This window comes from Rhinoderma darwinii, chromosome 2 (assembly GCF_050947455.1).
Source record: "Rhinoderma darwinii isolate aRhiDar2 chromosome 2, aRhiDar2.hap1, whole genome shotgun sequence".
In the NCBI taxonomy this organism is placed as follows: Eukaryota; Metazoa; Chordata; class Amphibia; order Anura; family Rhinodermatidae; genus Rhinoderma; species Rhinoderma darwinii.
Window position 1 is genome coordinate 188319237 of NC_134688.1, and position 16806 is coordinate 188336042.

Genomic DNA, 16806 nt, shown 5'->3' on the forward strand with positions numbered 1-16806 from the left:
AATTTGCATTTTTCTAAATTTAAATGTATCTACTTGTAAAACAGATAGTAATACCACACAAAATACTTACTAGTTTATATTTCCCATATGTCTACTTTATGTTTGCATCGTTTTTTGACATTATTTTAAATGCAATTTAATCCGAGACATTCGGATAACTCCTTTTGGAATTCGACCGGAGAATTCCTCCTCTAATTCACATGACCCAACATGGGTCAGAATCAGAACAATCAACATTTTTAATACTTTAACAGAGCAGGGGAAGTCCTTGAAGCCATTTTAAAACCGGATTTCCTTTAAGTTAGCCATCTGCAAACCACCACCAACTCTTTACCTCCAGCCGTAAGGAGGCACCGCTCACCTCTGCAGATGGCTCCAACCTCCAGAAGACCACTTCAAAGGGATAACACCCTATGAAGTCTTCAAATGATATACCTTTTTGGGGGACGCATACCCCCGATGCAACCCCCCCACCATTTTGTACTGACCAACCTCAAGGACTCCCCCCGCCACAGCGAAACAGGCCTTGACTACCTTAAGCCTGTGAGTTCCTCCATACCACAACCGCCCTCTCAATTCCTTCTGCTAAGGCCAAGCTCCACAGATCAATTCCAACCTCGGTCAAATGCACCCCATCACTGCGCCAATAATTTCCAACCCTGGACTCCAGATCCCTGTGCCGAACACAAATGCCCCCGTTCTTGGCAACGAGTCGTGACACCGCCCGATTCACCTTATTGACCCTCTCCACCGACCTTGCCAGGCGCCAAAACTTCCTCGGAACTATGTCCGACCACACAATCACCAAGGACGGATGAGACGCACACAGACACAACAAATCGTGCTTTATATCCCACACTAGCTCACGAAAGAGGCGTACCCCTAGATCGTTCCCCCCAACATGCAACACCAAAACCTCCGGGACTCTATCCAGACGAGCATATGTTTGAAACTCGGCCAGTACGCGGCTCCATAACATACCTCGAAATCCCAACCAATGTAAAACTGCATCACGCCACGGAATGCGAAGCTGGCGGCCATCCGGGCGCACGTCCGCCCGCAGTGCCCCCCAGTGCACAAAAGAATGTCCTAACAGCCAGACTAAACATGGGCGATGATCTGAAATGAAAGGTCAAGAAACTCAAAGAAAAGCCATAAGAAAGAACGTACAACTCATAACAAATGAGGGCAAACGTAAGTCCTAAAACTATTGGACTCCCAGCGGCCAATGCGACGCACACCCTCGTCATCCAACGCCCAGCTTCTGTAGCCGCGCCAATTCTGAACGAGTGAGACGAGTAACACCCATCCCCCACACCAACCACAGCCAAGCATTTTCTGAATATTGCATCAAATTGATACTTAGACAGAAACGCGCCATTCTCATGGCGGAGCAATGGCGCCTCCGGCACCTCGCCAAGTGGCTTGAACGCAACCATGCAAGCGACCGGACACATCGTCGACCCCGGGAGAGCAAACAACACTATCCGCTTACCACGGCCCAACTGATCAGTCTTGGACCGCCGCACCAACAACTCGAGTCTATCCCCGTAAAGACCCACATCCGCCTGTCTCAACCCCCCAGCCTTAGCCTTACTAGGGGAGACCAACTCCCCAATTCGTAGTGCTCCAAAAAACGCGAGGGAAAAAGCCAACCGAAACAAATCTACCTCATAAGGTGAATTACAAAACAGCCCCCAGCGATGCGCCCAGTGAACCAAGGAGGGCAAAAGACACGGGTCGCCTCTGATTTGCTTCGGCCCTGCCTCTACGCAAACCTTTCAAAGCTTGCCTTACTAGAAAATGCTTGGATACATCCTGGAAACCCCGTAATTTGAAACCGAACGCCAAACCAGCAACGAAACGATTCACCTTAGCCAGAGAAAACCCCGCCTCCCACGGATCACCCAACCAGTACAACAATGCTACCAACCTGTCTTGTTCCGAGCAGACGTTGCCCAATACTCTTACCCACTCCTCCCATTGCTGCCAACAAGCCGAATAAGCGTTCCAAGTCGCCCTAGCCAGCGACCGTTCAATCAACCCGTCCACAGGACCGAAACCAGCTCCCAGAGATGTTCCGGGCAAGCCAAGCCGGACGCATCCGCTCCCGGTGCCAATTGACGAAAGCGATCCCACTGCGAGCGAGAAAGAGCAACAGCAATACAGTTGGACACCCCTGGCACATGCACCGCCACTACCCACGCGTTCAGCGACAAGCACAATAACACTAGGTGACGCATCAACTGAACCACCGGTGGAGACAATGCTGATAAGTTGTTAATTGCTAACACCACCCCCATGTTATCGCAGTGGATACAAACCTTTTTATCCCTGAGCCTGTCCCCCCAAATGGTTGCAGCAACCACGATGGGAAACAGCTCGAGCACGACCAGATTTCGCATAAGCCCACTGACCCCCAGCTGTCCGGCCAGTTCCCCGCACACCATTGACCCCCCTCATATGCGCCAAAACCACCGGACCCCGCCGCGTCAGTAAACAACTCCAACTCGCTCATTTCTTGCACCGGGGACATCCACAACGATTTACCATTATACTGCCCGAGGAACTCATCCCATACCTGCAGATCTGCCTTGTGTTCCAACCCAAGCCTCACAAAATGATGGGAAGCCCTGATACCCGCCGTCGCTGCCGCCAATCGCCGAATAAAAATTCTACCCATTGGCATAATCCTACAGGCAAAATTCAACTTCCCCAGCAGCGACTGGAGTTCGCGCAAAGTGATCTTCAGTCGGCAGGCCCGCCTCACTTCATGCCGCAAGGGTAGTAATTTATCCTCAGGCAGCCTGCATTCCATAGCGACCGAATCAATTGCGATCCCTAAAAAACAGATGGTGGAGACTGGGCCCTCAGTTTTACCCGGCGCCAATGGACTTCCAAAATCCGACGCAACCTTCTGCAAGCAATACAATAGGTTACCACAAACAGGGGAACCGCTAAGGCCGACACACAAAAAGTCATCCAGATAATGTATCAATGAGTCCACCCCAGCTACACCCTTCGTCACCCATTCCACGAAGCTACTAAAAGCCTCAAAGTATGCGCACGAAAGAGAACACCCCATTGGGAGGCACCTATCGACATAAAACCCCCCGTTCCAGAAGCAACCCAACAGCCGTTGGCTCTCCGGATGTACCGGCAGCAAACAAAAAGCCGCCTCAATGTCTGTCTTCGCCAACAACGCCCCGGGTTCCGCCCCACGCACCAACGCCACCACTTTATCAAATGACGTGTAAACCACGAAGCATAAATCGTGATCTATTGCATCATTTACCGACGATCCCCTGGGAAAGGACAAATGATGAATCAAACTGAATTTATGGGGCTCCCGCTTCGGCACAATTCCCAAGGGGGATACAACTAGATCTACAAAAGGCGGCTCGACAAAAGGACCGGCCATGCGTCCCAACAAAACTTCTTTCAAAAGTTTTTCCGAAACAACCTCCGAGTGCAAATAAGCCGACTCAAGGTTACGCCATGTAACCGGAACCTCATACGGAGGAGGGGGAATAACAAAACCAAACGAAAACCCCTCAAAAATTAACTTGGCTGCAACCCTATCCGGATATTCATTTAGATACGGCGCCATTCTTTCCACCCTCACCGGCGACCGCCCCTTGACCAACGGAGGAGGACTGAGGACCTGACCGCTTCCCTTTCCGCATACATTTTGCAGCCCCATGAGAGGAGCCGTTACACTCCGAACAGACATGTTTCAATTTGCATGAGGCCCCGAACTTACACTGGCCATCATTGAACTGCCAGCAGAACCCAAGTTTTGAACCGGAACCCTGTCCTGACTGACCCGACTGACCTCCTTGGCCAACGCTCCCGGGAAAGGACTAGTTCACCGGGGCCGTAACCCGCAACCACAGCGCAATATCTTTTTGATCCCACCGAATCGCCGGCCTTACCGCTTTTCGCTGGCGAAATTGCTCATCGTACCGCAACCACACCTGCCCCCCGTACGTCCTATAGGCCTCCCCGATGGCATCGAAATAACAGAACAACGCCAAGCAATTTTCCGGCGCCTTTTCCCCGATCACGCTCGCCAAAATAGCAAAAGCCTGCGACCAATTAGCGAACGTTTGCGGGATAAGCCTATACCGCCGGCGTTCTTCTTTCTCTTTTTTATTCTCGTCCCGCTTGCTTTTATCCAAGTTGAACTTTGCAAGCGGCAGAAGAGACAAAATTTCCACGTACTCATCTTTACAAATCCGATCCCTAACTTCCTGTTTCAGGTGAGCCCCTAACGGACCCTCAAAACAGACATAAACCTCGCCCCGAGCACGATCATCCAGCCTAATTCTATCCCCATCCTTCTGCACCTCCGTTTGAACCGACACTGCTACCGCTTCTTTCGACACCTCTGCAACAATATCACGCACGGACCGCGGCAGTACATCACGAGGACCTTCCCATACCACCGCAGGGGACACCGCCGGAACTACAGGAGCCGCTGCCCTATCTAAACGCCCGACTAACTCGCGCAAACAGCCCACCAAATCCGACAAGCCATCGCGCCCGACAACGCCACTATCGACAGCCGCAGCTTCCACGCTCGCTGCTCCACCCTCAAAACCCGACATGAAAATTGCTGGATACGGTAACGTAGGAGTTACACACTCACCGGGCTGCCCAGGCGCTGTATTCCCGCCAGCCGGAAAATCCTGACCGCGCTGCGCCTCATCCAGCTCTCCATCTTCTAGCTCCTCTCTCGCTGCCGACTGGTACTCACACCGACATGGGGACCCCGATATGCTGACCGAGGGGCCGGCCACCTGCCGCCCGACCGTAGGGATCCAAACCTCCGACCGGACTTGTTGCCTCGACGTCGTCGTTGCTCTTGTCGTCCTCCCCGATGATATCGAGGAAGCCTGCCCCCTGGCCGGCACATCACCATGCAGGGCGGCCATGGACTGCACCCAGCATACAGCGGCTGAAGGCGGGGGTGTGATAGGGAGCCCGCCTGCGACTCCCTGTTAACCGCCGAGCCCCGTCGCGGCTGGGGATTCCTGCCAGGACGCAGGCCCTGGGAGGAGGCGCCCGTCCCAGCAACGTGGCCTGCAGCGTCCTTATAAGGGCTCCCCCTGTGACGCCGGGCCCGCGGGGCCATATCTGGGCTCAGACGCTCTGGTGGACGGGACCGCCGGGAGCGGTGGGGTGACCGGGCCTGTGCCACCGCTCCCGACGACCCCCTCTGCTTTATTGGAGCAGGGGCCGCAGGGATCATTTCTCCCCCTGCTGCTATAATGCTAACGCCTGCGAGGAGGGCGGGGGAAGGGGGCGCCTCTGTGCCGGCTGCCGACACAGAGTATGACGGGCCTGCCTGAGGGATCCGGGCTAGCGCTGCCACTGTTTCCTCCAGCCAGCCCGGATCATGGAACACCGCTGCAGCATGCAGCTGCTCGAGTAGTGCGGCCGGGGAAGACATACTACTACGGGCAGTGGGAGGTAAGTGCACGGCAAGCTCTCTCAGCAAGTTCTGTCAGCTAAGTTTCTACCTGTTGTTCCTCCCGCTGCTTCCGGCTCAATGCCGAAAACAGCGTGAGGAACAGATACCTCCCCCCTGTCCGCTCCCCTATACGTCTCCTCCTTTCCCTCACTAACTATCTCCTTTCCTATTGGCTCCCTCTCCCTCCTATGGCAGTCATGGAGGCTTCCCCTTAAGCCCTCCGCGCTGCCGTCCAGCCTCGTCTATAATATGCATATGCACAATAGTATGTTTGCAAGCTAACTCAAGGGTCATCCACATGTTCCTGTGTTTAATTTCTACATTATGTAAGCCTGTATAATGTAATTGCATGAGGAAATTCTAGAGCCCTTATTTCTAATATCTTACAAATCACACTATCATTATTACAGTAAACATAGCAAATGATATTCTGTTAAACATTATAGGTGCAACAGCTGCATGGAAAGCTTCATGCTCACGTGACAGAAAATGGCGGCAATTTCTCAGTTGGTGAACGTCAACTTCTGTGCATGGCACGGGCTTTATTGAGAAACAGCCAGGTATGTGGGGAAAACACAGGAACAATGGGCATGCTATTTATCATTTATGGCATTTATACCTGACCTACAAAAGTTTGGAATTGAGAAATAAAGTTACGTTATGATTTTTGGGGAGTATTTTAAGATCTGCTGGATTGTCTGAAATGTGTATCTAAAGCAAACTCTGCGATTGTAGAGTTCTTTAAGGCTCACGTTTTAGCTAATATGACTACAACCAAACTATGCACTTCCCTTTTAAAATATCTGACGTTTTAAGAGAAGTATGAGGCTGGCCATTGGGGCAAGTTGAGTGATCTCAAATTATAATTTAAGAAAGGGGTTGACTGATCATTCAGAAGTAGTGCCCACTGGCGCATAGCCAGAAAGGGCCCATACCAGGGCCTACAAAAAGAACGTAAAAAGATAAATTGGATATAGTTTGCTAAAAATTATTTCCAATGTAACCCGGCTCAAGCGATGATATGGTGGTTGGTAAAGGCCCAGACCACTCTCAGCCTGCCCTATTCCCCGCATCATCAATAATAAACAGAATAATTGCAAATCTATTACTTAATATCTAATCAGGTTTAGTTTGTAACATGGATGGATTTTGGTAATTAAAGGGGTATTTCCATCTTAAGCATTTCCGGCATATATACACAATATGCTATATATTTACGATAGGTGTGGTTTCTACAGTCTCATTAATGATACTTGTATAAAAGGCTGTTATTGTCCCGATAGGTGAGAGTCCCAGATGTGGGACTACCACCTATAGTAGACATTTATGGCATATTCTATGGAAAGGCTATAAATGTCTAAGATGTGAATACCCTTCCTAATATGTCTTTACATGACTCATGATTGACTGATCTGTCTTTGTAAGGCAATTTTGTTTTTATATTAGATATTACTGTTAGATGAAGCTACGGCAGCGATTGACAATGAAACTGATACTCTGATTACGGACACTATTAATGATGCATTTAAAGAATGCACTGTGCTCATTATAGCTCATCGCCTCAATACTGTGTTTCATTGTGACAGAATAATGGTAATGGACCATGGAAACGTAAGTAACAATATTCACTTCAGATTAATTACATCTGTCTCATAAGATCACTGCTAGACAGACTATAAAACTTTGGAGGTTTTTTTTTTTTTTTGCTAAAAAGTTGTGCAACTTTGTAATTTATTTGTATTCATTTTTTTTTTCACTTTTTCAGATCCAGCTTCTATGTATCCTGGATACATAGAAGCTGTATCATACGCAGAAACCTAAATCCGTCAGGTCAGCGGGACTGACGGCTTTGGTGACAGTGGGTCCTCCGTGTCTCTGACACGCAGGATCGAGCTGTTACCGATCACATCTAAGTTATGAATATGCATCAAAAGTCGAAATTTTTAGGGGGCGCAAATTGTGTCTTTTTATGCATTTGCAATTTTCTACTCCATAAATCTGCTGTAGAACATTTCATACATTCCATCCTTTATGCTTTCTGTTATTTGCTGTTACTACACATTTTCTACATAGCAACATCATGTGGCTGCTATCTCCACAACTCCAGTAGTTAAATCAGCCTCATGTTGATTTCAGATAGATATATATATATACATATACACATACATATACACATACAGCTAAGCCACTACAAAGGCTTTGAAAATGCAAAACTGACAAAAACGATGCATCATGGAGCCTGACTGACATGAAAACAAAGTACATTCTAAAAAGTAGCTATCATTAACCCTCTTAACTAATTTAAAAAAATTGCTTTTTAAGGTGCGCACTTTTGTAAATGACCGGACTCTCCATAGTTGCGTCCGATCTTCCTTTCCGGCAGCTCCCATCATGCCCAGCAGGTGCTCTCATAACCCCCACTGGCAGCATACAGTGAGGGCACTTTCACACTGCAGTATTTTGCATCAGTACGGTAATTGGAAAACAACACTAAGATTGGAAGCTACACAGAGAAAAAGTTTAATGGAAAGATCTGATACTCTTTCGTTTTTGGACCTACTCCTGGTTATGGCTTCCAAATACTAATGCAAAATACAGACCAAAATACTGACATGTGAAAGAGACCTAAAGCTACACGATCTCACTAGTTATTACAAATCTCGCCACTCTGACTAAAACAGCGTTATATAGCAGTTACGCAGCAATTATCTCTATAAGGGTATGCTCACACGAAGCGTAAACTGTAGACTTTCCACAACAGATTTAATTGAGATTTGAACAAATCTCAATCACATGCATCAGAAAAAAAAATCAATGGGAGGTAAAACTTGCAACAAATATGAAATGCTGCGATTTTTGGGGCAGAAAAGCTGTGATTCAGCTGCCAAAATCGCAAATTCGAGAAAAAAACAACACACTTTAATTAAAAAAAAGTTAACCCCCGTCATGCACCTGTCCGTATCTGCACGGAAGTTGAAGTATGAAGCGGACTCACGCACTGAGCCCGCTCCCGCTCCATATGCTGCTGTCAGCTGTGCATTGCTGCTGACACCTTGCACTAACGGCCGGGAACAGAGAACGCTCTGATTCTGGCTGTTGAACCACTGATGATTGCTAGTTCAAATGCCCTAGGGGTACTAGTATTTTTTTTTTTTTTAAATAGTTAAAGTTTTTAGTAGTGTATAAAAAAATATTACAATTAAAAAAAAAAACCTTGTCCCATTTTTCCTAGTGTTGTAAAAAATAAACAAAACTGGTATCGCCGCTTCTGTAAAAGTCTGAACTAATACAATATAACATTATTTAAACCGAAAGGTGAACAATGTAAAAAAAAAAAAATGAAAACACCAGAATCTGATTTTGGTCACCTTAGCACTAAAAAAAAGTAATAAAATGTGATAAAAAATAAAACTACAGCTCTTCCCGCAAAAAATAAGCCCTCACACCGCTCAATCAACGGAAAAATACAAAAGTTATGACTCTCAGAATGTAGGGACACAAAACTATTTTTTTTTTTAACAAATATTTTTGTCTTTGTATGACATTTCATCCCATGTGACTATTGCAGCCAATCGCAGGCTGCAGCGGACACATGGGCTCCAGCATCATCCATGAGATCGGGCTACATGAAGAACAGGGGACGCGTCGCTATGACAACGGGAGAAGTATTAACTTTTTTTTCCAGCAGTGTTTCCGCAGCAAAGACTGCGCCTGAAAATCGGCACCACAATTTGCATTTTTTCGGGCGGAATTCCCTGCTGGTTTCAGGACAGATACGCTGTGTGCTTTTATGCTGCATATCCGCCCTGTGTGAACATAGCCTGACTGCTATATACGGTTCTGTTTTTGTCAGAGCTGCGATCTCACGGCTTTACACTGTATGTTACTGGGGAAGGGGGTTACGGGAGCACTGCTGGGCCGTTTACGTAAGGGGCTTGCACATTAAAAAGCTATTTTTTTTAAATTAGTTATGTTTAGTAATTTTTAGTAATGATTTATTCTTAAATAAAAAAAATATTTACCTCCCCTTGATAGGTACTCATTAATATTATCTAAGCCCTTTCAACACTATTACTATCAACGATCTTGCAGAAGTGTTGTCATTTTCTATAAAATTGTGTGCTTCTATTTTGGTATATCTCCTATCCTGACTCCATACTGATGTGGTCATGAGCAATAATCTGGATTTTAGTTTTTGTAATTTTTTTTTTTATATATGTATTAGCATACATACACATTTTTTGAAAACCAGTTTCTAAAGAAAATTTTATACTAACATTATAGGACAATCCAATTGTTTATTTTTTCATTTATTTTCTCCTGAAGATCGTGGAGTTCGACAAGCCATCAGTCCTGTTGTCAAAGGAGAACTCTACATTCCATGCCATGGCAGTTGCAGCAGAAAGAAGATCTTTTTTTACCAACAATTGACAGAGGTCAAATTAATGAATGATATTATATGTGGTATGAAATGATGGATTAGAGTCACAATACACATCCATTTCGGTTGTGTTCACATCAGCGTTGGCTTCCATTGATGGGTTTTGTCAGACCTTTACGTCGGAGGAACCCATCAATGGAAAGACAAACAGAAACCATAGCTTCTGTTTGAATTACCATTGATTTCAATGATAATGCTTCAGTTGCTAATGATTTCCGATTTGTCTCCGTTTCGTAAAGGTTTCCGTTGTTTTGGCAGAATCAATAGTGCAGAAGACTGAAAACAATGGTAATGCTAACAGAAAGCTATGATTTCCATTTTGCCTTTCCGTTGATGGGTTCCCCTGACGGAAAGGACTGACGGAACCCATCAACGGAAACAAACGCTGATGTGAACAGGCCCTTACACAGCCAAGTAATTTACAGATTTAGATCTAAACAATATTTAAACTTATGAAAAATACGAAATACTGGGCCTACTTCTACATATGAACATGTTTCTAGAGAGCCGTTCACCAGCAGCAGACGTTTGATTCTATTTAGTGATTATAAAATATGACCTTAAAATATGAAATTACTGACATAATAGTAAAGTACATCTTTCTCTGTTCTGCTGATGGTGGGGGCCATTTTGTTTGAACCCTGCACATGCTGGTGTACTGGCTGCCAGTAGTGTTGCCTGTCTTTTTTTTTTGTATATACATGACTTGAAAATATCACACACAAAAATTGATCAATATACCACGGATTTATATTATATAATGTATATATATATATATATATATATATATATTATGTGTAACAAGTGAAAGTCCCCCTCGCTCATATTACAGCCTCACAGCCATTGGCTGCAGCCAGTCACATGACACACATCAGTGAGTGTGGCTTATCTTAGACTTCTAAGTCTGAACTCAGGTGTTTACAGACATTCAGTACACAGGGAATACAATATTTTATGACAAAATACCTGTCAGTAAAACATCACTATATAACGATCTGTCCAAAGAAACAATAAAAACTAGCACCAAAAAACAGGTGACAGGGTTACGTTAACTCTACACTACTGTGGCCTACCACCTGCCCCACATAGACTTACAATTATATTGTCACCATGTGTTGGCCTATTGACCAACCTATGCATAGTACAAAAGCCTAAAGTTTAGACATATTTAGACTTGTAGACTGTTCAGATCATATTTTTTGTAACAATGGCGCCTTGTCGCAGTAATAAGAAAGTCTGCTCTGCTTGAAAGCAGTAACATTACAAGTAAAGTAATACAGAAGTGTATATAACACAACAAGCTGCTATTAGAAAATCAGGGCACATTTTTGTAGCTTTCTCAAGTCCATAATTGTAATTACACTAATAAGTTGGGGGTTCGAAATTGCTCATTTCAGGGTAGAATGTGCTAAACCATTCTCATTTACCTTCCACTACAGCAGTGTTTCCCTGAAGACTGCAGCAGCAAGAGCTCCCCTGCCACGGTGCAGATTTTGTGCTTCTGCAGAAACAACCCCATTTCTATGATTTTGGATTTACACACAGCGTTTTGCAGTGTTTTTCATGGCATTTTTATACGCATTTTTTTTTTTTTTGAGGCCAGATACTACATTAAAGTATATAGTGAACCTTAAAAAGCACTACATAGACCTGCGTTTTGGTTTGCGGCAGTTTTGAGACAATTCTGTGGTCAGTGGCGATTTTTTTTCTAACAGCATTCTCTGGCATGGTGTTTTTCTCAGACTTCTCTATAGGACTTCAAAAATGCCAGAAAAAAAAAAGTCTGTACAAACTGACAGAAAATGGAAGACCCCACTAAAAATGGCATACATTTTTTTTTAGTATAGTTCTGAACGGCTTTTCTTGGAAAGCCAATGTAACGGAGTACAGGCCCATAAACATTCCATTGAGTCCGTACACCGTTACATCGGCTTTCTGAGAAAAGGCGATCAGAAACCTAGCGGCTCAGCACTCACCTGAGCGCTTCTGTCGCTTCGTCTTAGCAATCGGTGGGGGTCTCAGTGCTCAAACCCCACCGATCAAAACTTCTGATATGTCACTATGAATTCAATGGGGATGTAAAAATCCGCAACAAATAGCCAAGTGTTGTGACTTTTGTGACGGAATCGCAAAAATTGCAATTAAAAATAACAAAACCAAAACCTTATTCTTACAACCCGGGCGTTGTCATTAGGACGCGCTCTTGTTCTTCCAGGCCGGCTTCCTGGGATGATGCTTCATCCCATGTGACTGGTGCAGCCAATCACAGGCTGCAGCGGTCATACGGGCCGCAGCATCTTAGGAGGCCGGACTGTACATCAACAGAGGGACACGTTGCCATGATTTTGGTCGGGGTATGTATGAATGTTTCCTTTTTTTTCTCCCAGTGCTGCTTTCCGAAAATGGAAATTCCGCCAAAATAACTGTGCAGCGTACCCAACCTGTGGGAACCCGGCTTTTGCATGCATATTTAAGCCAAAACCAGATATGTATCCCGTAGAGCAGATCTATAAGGCTTTCCTTTATAGATTTCTTCTGTTTAGGTTACGTTCCTGGTTTTGGCTTAAAAAAATCCATGCAAAATCTCCACTGTGGGAACAAGGCATTACAGCATAGATCGCAAAATAACTCCCCCCCCCCTCCACATTGGAGTAAGGGCTCTCCCATGTGAAGATTAGGAATTACTGGACATCAGTATGGTCCCCAATATCTACTGTATGGAACAGAATGTGTTTGTTAACACACTTCTCTACAGGTCTACAGTATATACAGAGCATGTCAATAGACTGTGTTCCTATAGACGTCTGTCAATAATGTAGATTGAGCACACTCCTCGCATGTAGCGGTTCGTCAAAGAAAGTTTCAGCTTGAACTGAAGCACTTTAATTCCATGTTTTTCTCAAGTAAATAGCGGACGATGAAGAGAAGTTTGTCAAAGGGAAAACAGGGATTTTATTTATTGATGAGATGATTAAGTGTGAATAATAGAGTATAAATATATTTTGTATCACATTTTAGATATAAAATTAAGGCTATAAGTTAAATTATTTGCAGGTGCAATGTGCTAAAAGTGTTGCATAAATCTAAGGGTATGTTCACATGGCTTATTTTCAGCCGTTTTTCGTGCCGTAAACGGCCGAAAAATCAAAAGCAGAACGCCTCCAAACATCTGCCTATTGATTTCAATGGGAAATACAATGTTGAGTTAGACGGGCCGTTTTTCAAAACGGCCGCGAAAAAGAAGTGATTGTGAAAAATAGTCTGTATGAACATACCCTAATTGTACGATTAGTAAAACTGAAGTGGGGCCGTAGAAATGAGAACTCCATTTATGTATATGTATTTATTGTATGCAAGGTACTGCACACTATACAAAAGGAAAAACCCCACTAAAAATGCAAGATTAAAACATTTATTAGATTTAATTTATTGAGCATAGTGTGACATGTCTTGTTTAAAGTGAATGATGGTAGATTCTGGAATGTTTGCAAAATCTGTAATTATCTACAGCAAAAAATGTTCATGTCTTCTACTTAATACAAAGGAATGATGACGGCCAATAATGAACATTGTTTCGAACACAAAAGCCATTTGCAGGCCAGCGAGTCGATGACAATCCATTCAACATGAATCTGGAGTTCAAACAGGACAATAATGCTGCCAAAAACCAACACTAAATTATAGATTTCTGTTTAACAATCATCCATTAGTCACGTGCCATTAGCCAAAGACAACAACAACAACTAAATGCAGGCACCGAGTATTACGAATGAAACGTGTTTTATATCATCATACAGAATTGCTGTTATTATATGGATAGAGATGTTAAATTTTGTATTCAAACTTCAGTAAATATTATTTATTCAAGAAAAAGCATGTTTTATTTGTTAATAGTTTACAACAAATTAAAGCAATTTATCTTTGGAAGAGCTGCTAGTATGTAGGCAACCTGTCTTTATAGCATTTCATTATTAGGGTATGTGCGTTTTACGCCTCGAATTACGCCTGAAAAGACGGCTCCAATACGTCAAACATCAGCCCATGGCTTGCAATGGGTCTTACGGTGTTCTGTGCCGACGAGCTGTCATTTTATGCGTAGCTGTCAAAATACGGCGCGTAAAATGACGGCTCGTCAAAAGAAGTGCAGGGAGAGGAGCCATTAACACTGGGCAGGCGTTTTACATCATCATGAAACCACCCCAGAAAAGCTCGTCCCGCAGGAAGTCGGCGCAGCCGCAGAAGAAACCCGCAGCTCCTCCTCAATCTCCGCCAAGAAGAGGGGAAACAAGTCGCAGACCGAGCACGCAACGAAGAAGACGCTACCGCCCAGGAGCCCGTGCGCTGATGGAAATAAGAAAGTACCAAAAATCAACCAATCTGCTCATTCAGAAAGCCTCGTTTTTCCGCCTGGTGAGAGAGATCTGCCTGAAGTATTCCCGCGGCGTGTTTTACTACTGGCAAAGCACCGCACTTATGGCGCTACAAGAGTCAGCTGAGGCCTTTCTCGTGCGGCTCTTTGAAGATTCTTACCTCTGCAGTCACCAGGCCAATAGGGTCACTCTCTTTGTGAAGGACATGCAGCTCGCACGGAGAATCCGAGGCACCCCGTATGGACTGGGATAACGCTGCCGTTTTATCTCTCAAGATTTGATGAAGAATGATCTCGTGTAAATAGTTTTATATTAATGGAGAAAATCTATTGGGAAATACAAGTTTTACCATTGCATAAAAGATCCAGTTTGGAAGAGTAAACTGGCTTTAGCGCCCCCTCCTGACACTGGTTACAGTGGAGTTTTTTTCTTTGTTTTATCTGTTCATGGGAAAGTTGTTACAACCAATATGGCTGCCGCTGCAGTTTGCAGAGTGGTAGTGCAGTAGTTTTTCTGTCCAGCTATGTAATGGGTTGTAGGGGTCCAGGATGTAGCACAGAAAATGACCACAAGGCGGCACTGCTGGACAAAAACGCTAACAAAGACGCTGGACACAACCGCTAATGAAACCTGACCTGGCCGACCTTCTAATTGTTCTGCTGAGTTTATGATCCGCTTCCTGTTTTTATTCTGTGAAGATTTGTTACTTTTTTCAAATAAAAAAAAAAATTTATATAAAAAAAAAAAAATTTATATAAAAAAAAAAAAAAAAAAAAGTGCAGGACACTTCTTGGGACGTTTTTGGAGCCGTTTTCTCATAGACTATTGAAAACAGCTCCAAAAACGTTTGTGAAAAAAACGAGTTGCTCAAAAAACGTCTGATTTTCAGGCGTATTTTGTTAATCGTGTGAACATACCCTTAGCCTGTCCTACCCACCTTAGGACGGTTCACACCTGCACCATCAGTACCCGATGGAATCCTGTCTCGAACGGGTTCTATCCGGTTTCCAGAGTGTCAGTGGTTTTACCACAAACAATATTGTTTACGGTATTTTTGGCCATAACTGACGGAGGCCCCTGACGAAACCTCGAACGCAGATGTATACAGGCCCTTAGCCATGTGAAGCTTTTTCAGATATGATGCACTAAAAAACAAACAAAAAAAAAACAAAACCCTGCAGTTTTTTCGCCACGGTTTTTAACAAAATTTACCTCACCAAAAACCACAGAGAAGTGTGGTAATTTGTAATATAAATTGCAAGCAGTTTTGACTGAGTGACACACTACCAGGAGGCTGGTTTCCCACAGGTTGGATAAGCTCCATAAAACTACACAGTATATCCGACCTGGAACCTGCAGCACACTCCGTCCGAGAAACCACACCAAATAGTGGTGCGTTTTTTTGGGGATGGAATTTCCACTAGGGAAAGAAAAACAAAAGAAAAACGTTTTGATTCAACATTTTTGAATCAATATGAATTTTTGCGTGAAAGTGATAGCGTGAAAGCGGTTGGTTGTTTAGGCAACTGTACAACGACGAAAACCTCCCCAGACGTCAATTTTATGGCGCTTTCACAAACAGCATTTAGAAAAGTATTCTTTTTTAGGCTAAAACGCTTCAGGCAGATGTTTGCTGGGAGTCTACAATAAATTATGAAAATGTCTTCACGGTTTTACTTTTTGCGATAATGGATTTTTTTTTGGGGGGGGGGGGGGGGATCAGTGGCTTGAAAACGGAGAATGCTGACGGTATGATGTTTTTTTCTACATGATTCTTAGGGTATGTTCACACACAAACTCAAAAACGTCTGAAAATACGGAGCCGTTTTCAAGCGAAAACAGCTTCTGATTTTCAGACGTTTTTGTAGCAACTCGTGTTTTTTGCGGCGTATTTTATGGCCATTTTTGGAGCTGTTTTTCTATGGAGTCAATGAAAAACTGCTCAAAAAACGTTCCAAGAAATGATCTGCACGTCTTTTTACGCACCGTATTTTGAAAACGACACATAAAATTACACCTCGTGGGAACAGAACACCGTAAATCCCATTGCAAGCACTGGGCAGATGTTTGGTGCCGTTTTTTTCAGGCGTAATTCGAGGCGTAAACGGCCTGAATTACGTCTGAACATACCCTGAGAGAAACGCTTGTGCCAAAAGACACTATTTAAAAAGCTCATATATAAAAACGCATGAGAAAAGGAACTGACTTTTTTACATGTGCTTTAAAACCTTGTCAGAATTTGGCAATAAACAGAAGACTAAGTCGGCGGCAGTATATATATATATATATATATATATATATATATATATATATATATATATATATATATATACATACACACACACACACACACACACACATACAAAGTATATGATAACAATAGCATATATTAGATTATGCTTAGACTCTTAGATCTATTGTGACTTTTATTATAACTTCATGCTGTAAAGATGTAATTAAGCAGAACTTAAAATGTCAGCTGCAAATGAAGTGCAAAAATTTAATATTCAAAATACGGA

At 43.8% G+C, this 16806-nt stretch overlaps 1 protein-coding gene and 1 pseudogene across 1 annotated transcript in view; both read left to right on the plus strand.

The window, feature by feature from the left end:
• Positions 1 to 9907, plus strand: part of LOC142740900 (ATP-binding cassette sub-family C member 5-like) — a 157308-nt gene extending 147401 nt beyond the window's left edge. Inside the window, exons 28-30 of the mRNA XM_075850323.1 lie at positions 5923 to 6036; positions 6923 to 7087; positions 9803 to 9907. Coding sequence (XP_075706438.1) covers positions 5923 to 6036; positions 6923 to 7087; positions 9803 to 9907 — 384 coding nt within the window. The remainder of the gene's footprint in view (positions 1 to 5922; positions 6037 to 6922; positions 7088 to 9802) is intronic.
• Positions 9908 to 14065: 4158 nt separating this feature from the next.
• LOC142740901 (histone H3-like centromeric protein A pseudogene) lies at positions 14066 to 14762 on the plus strand (annotated as a pseudogene).
• Positions 14763 to 16806: the final 2044 nt, after the last annotated feature.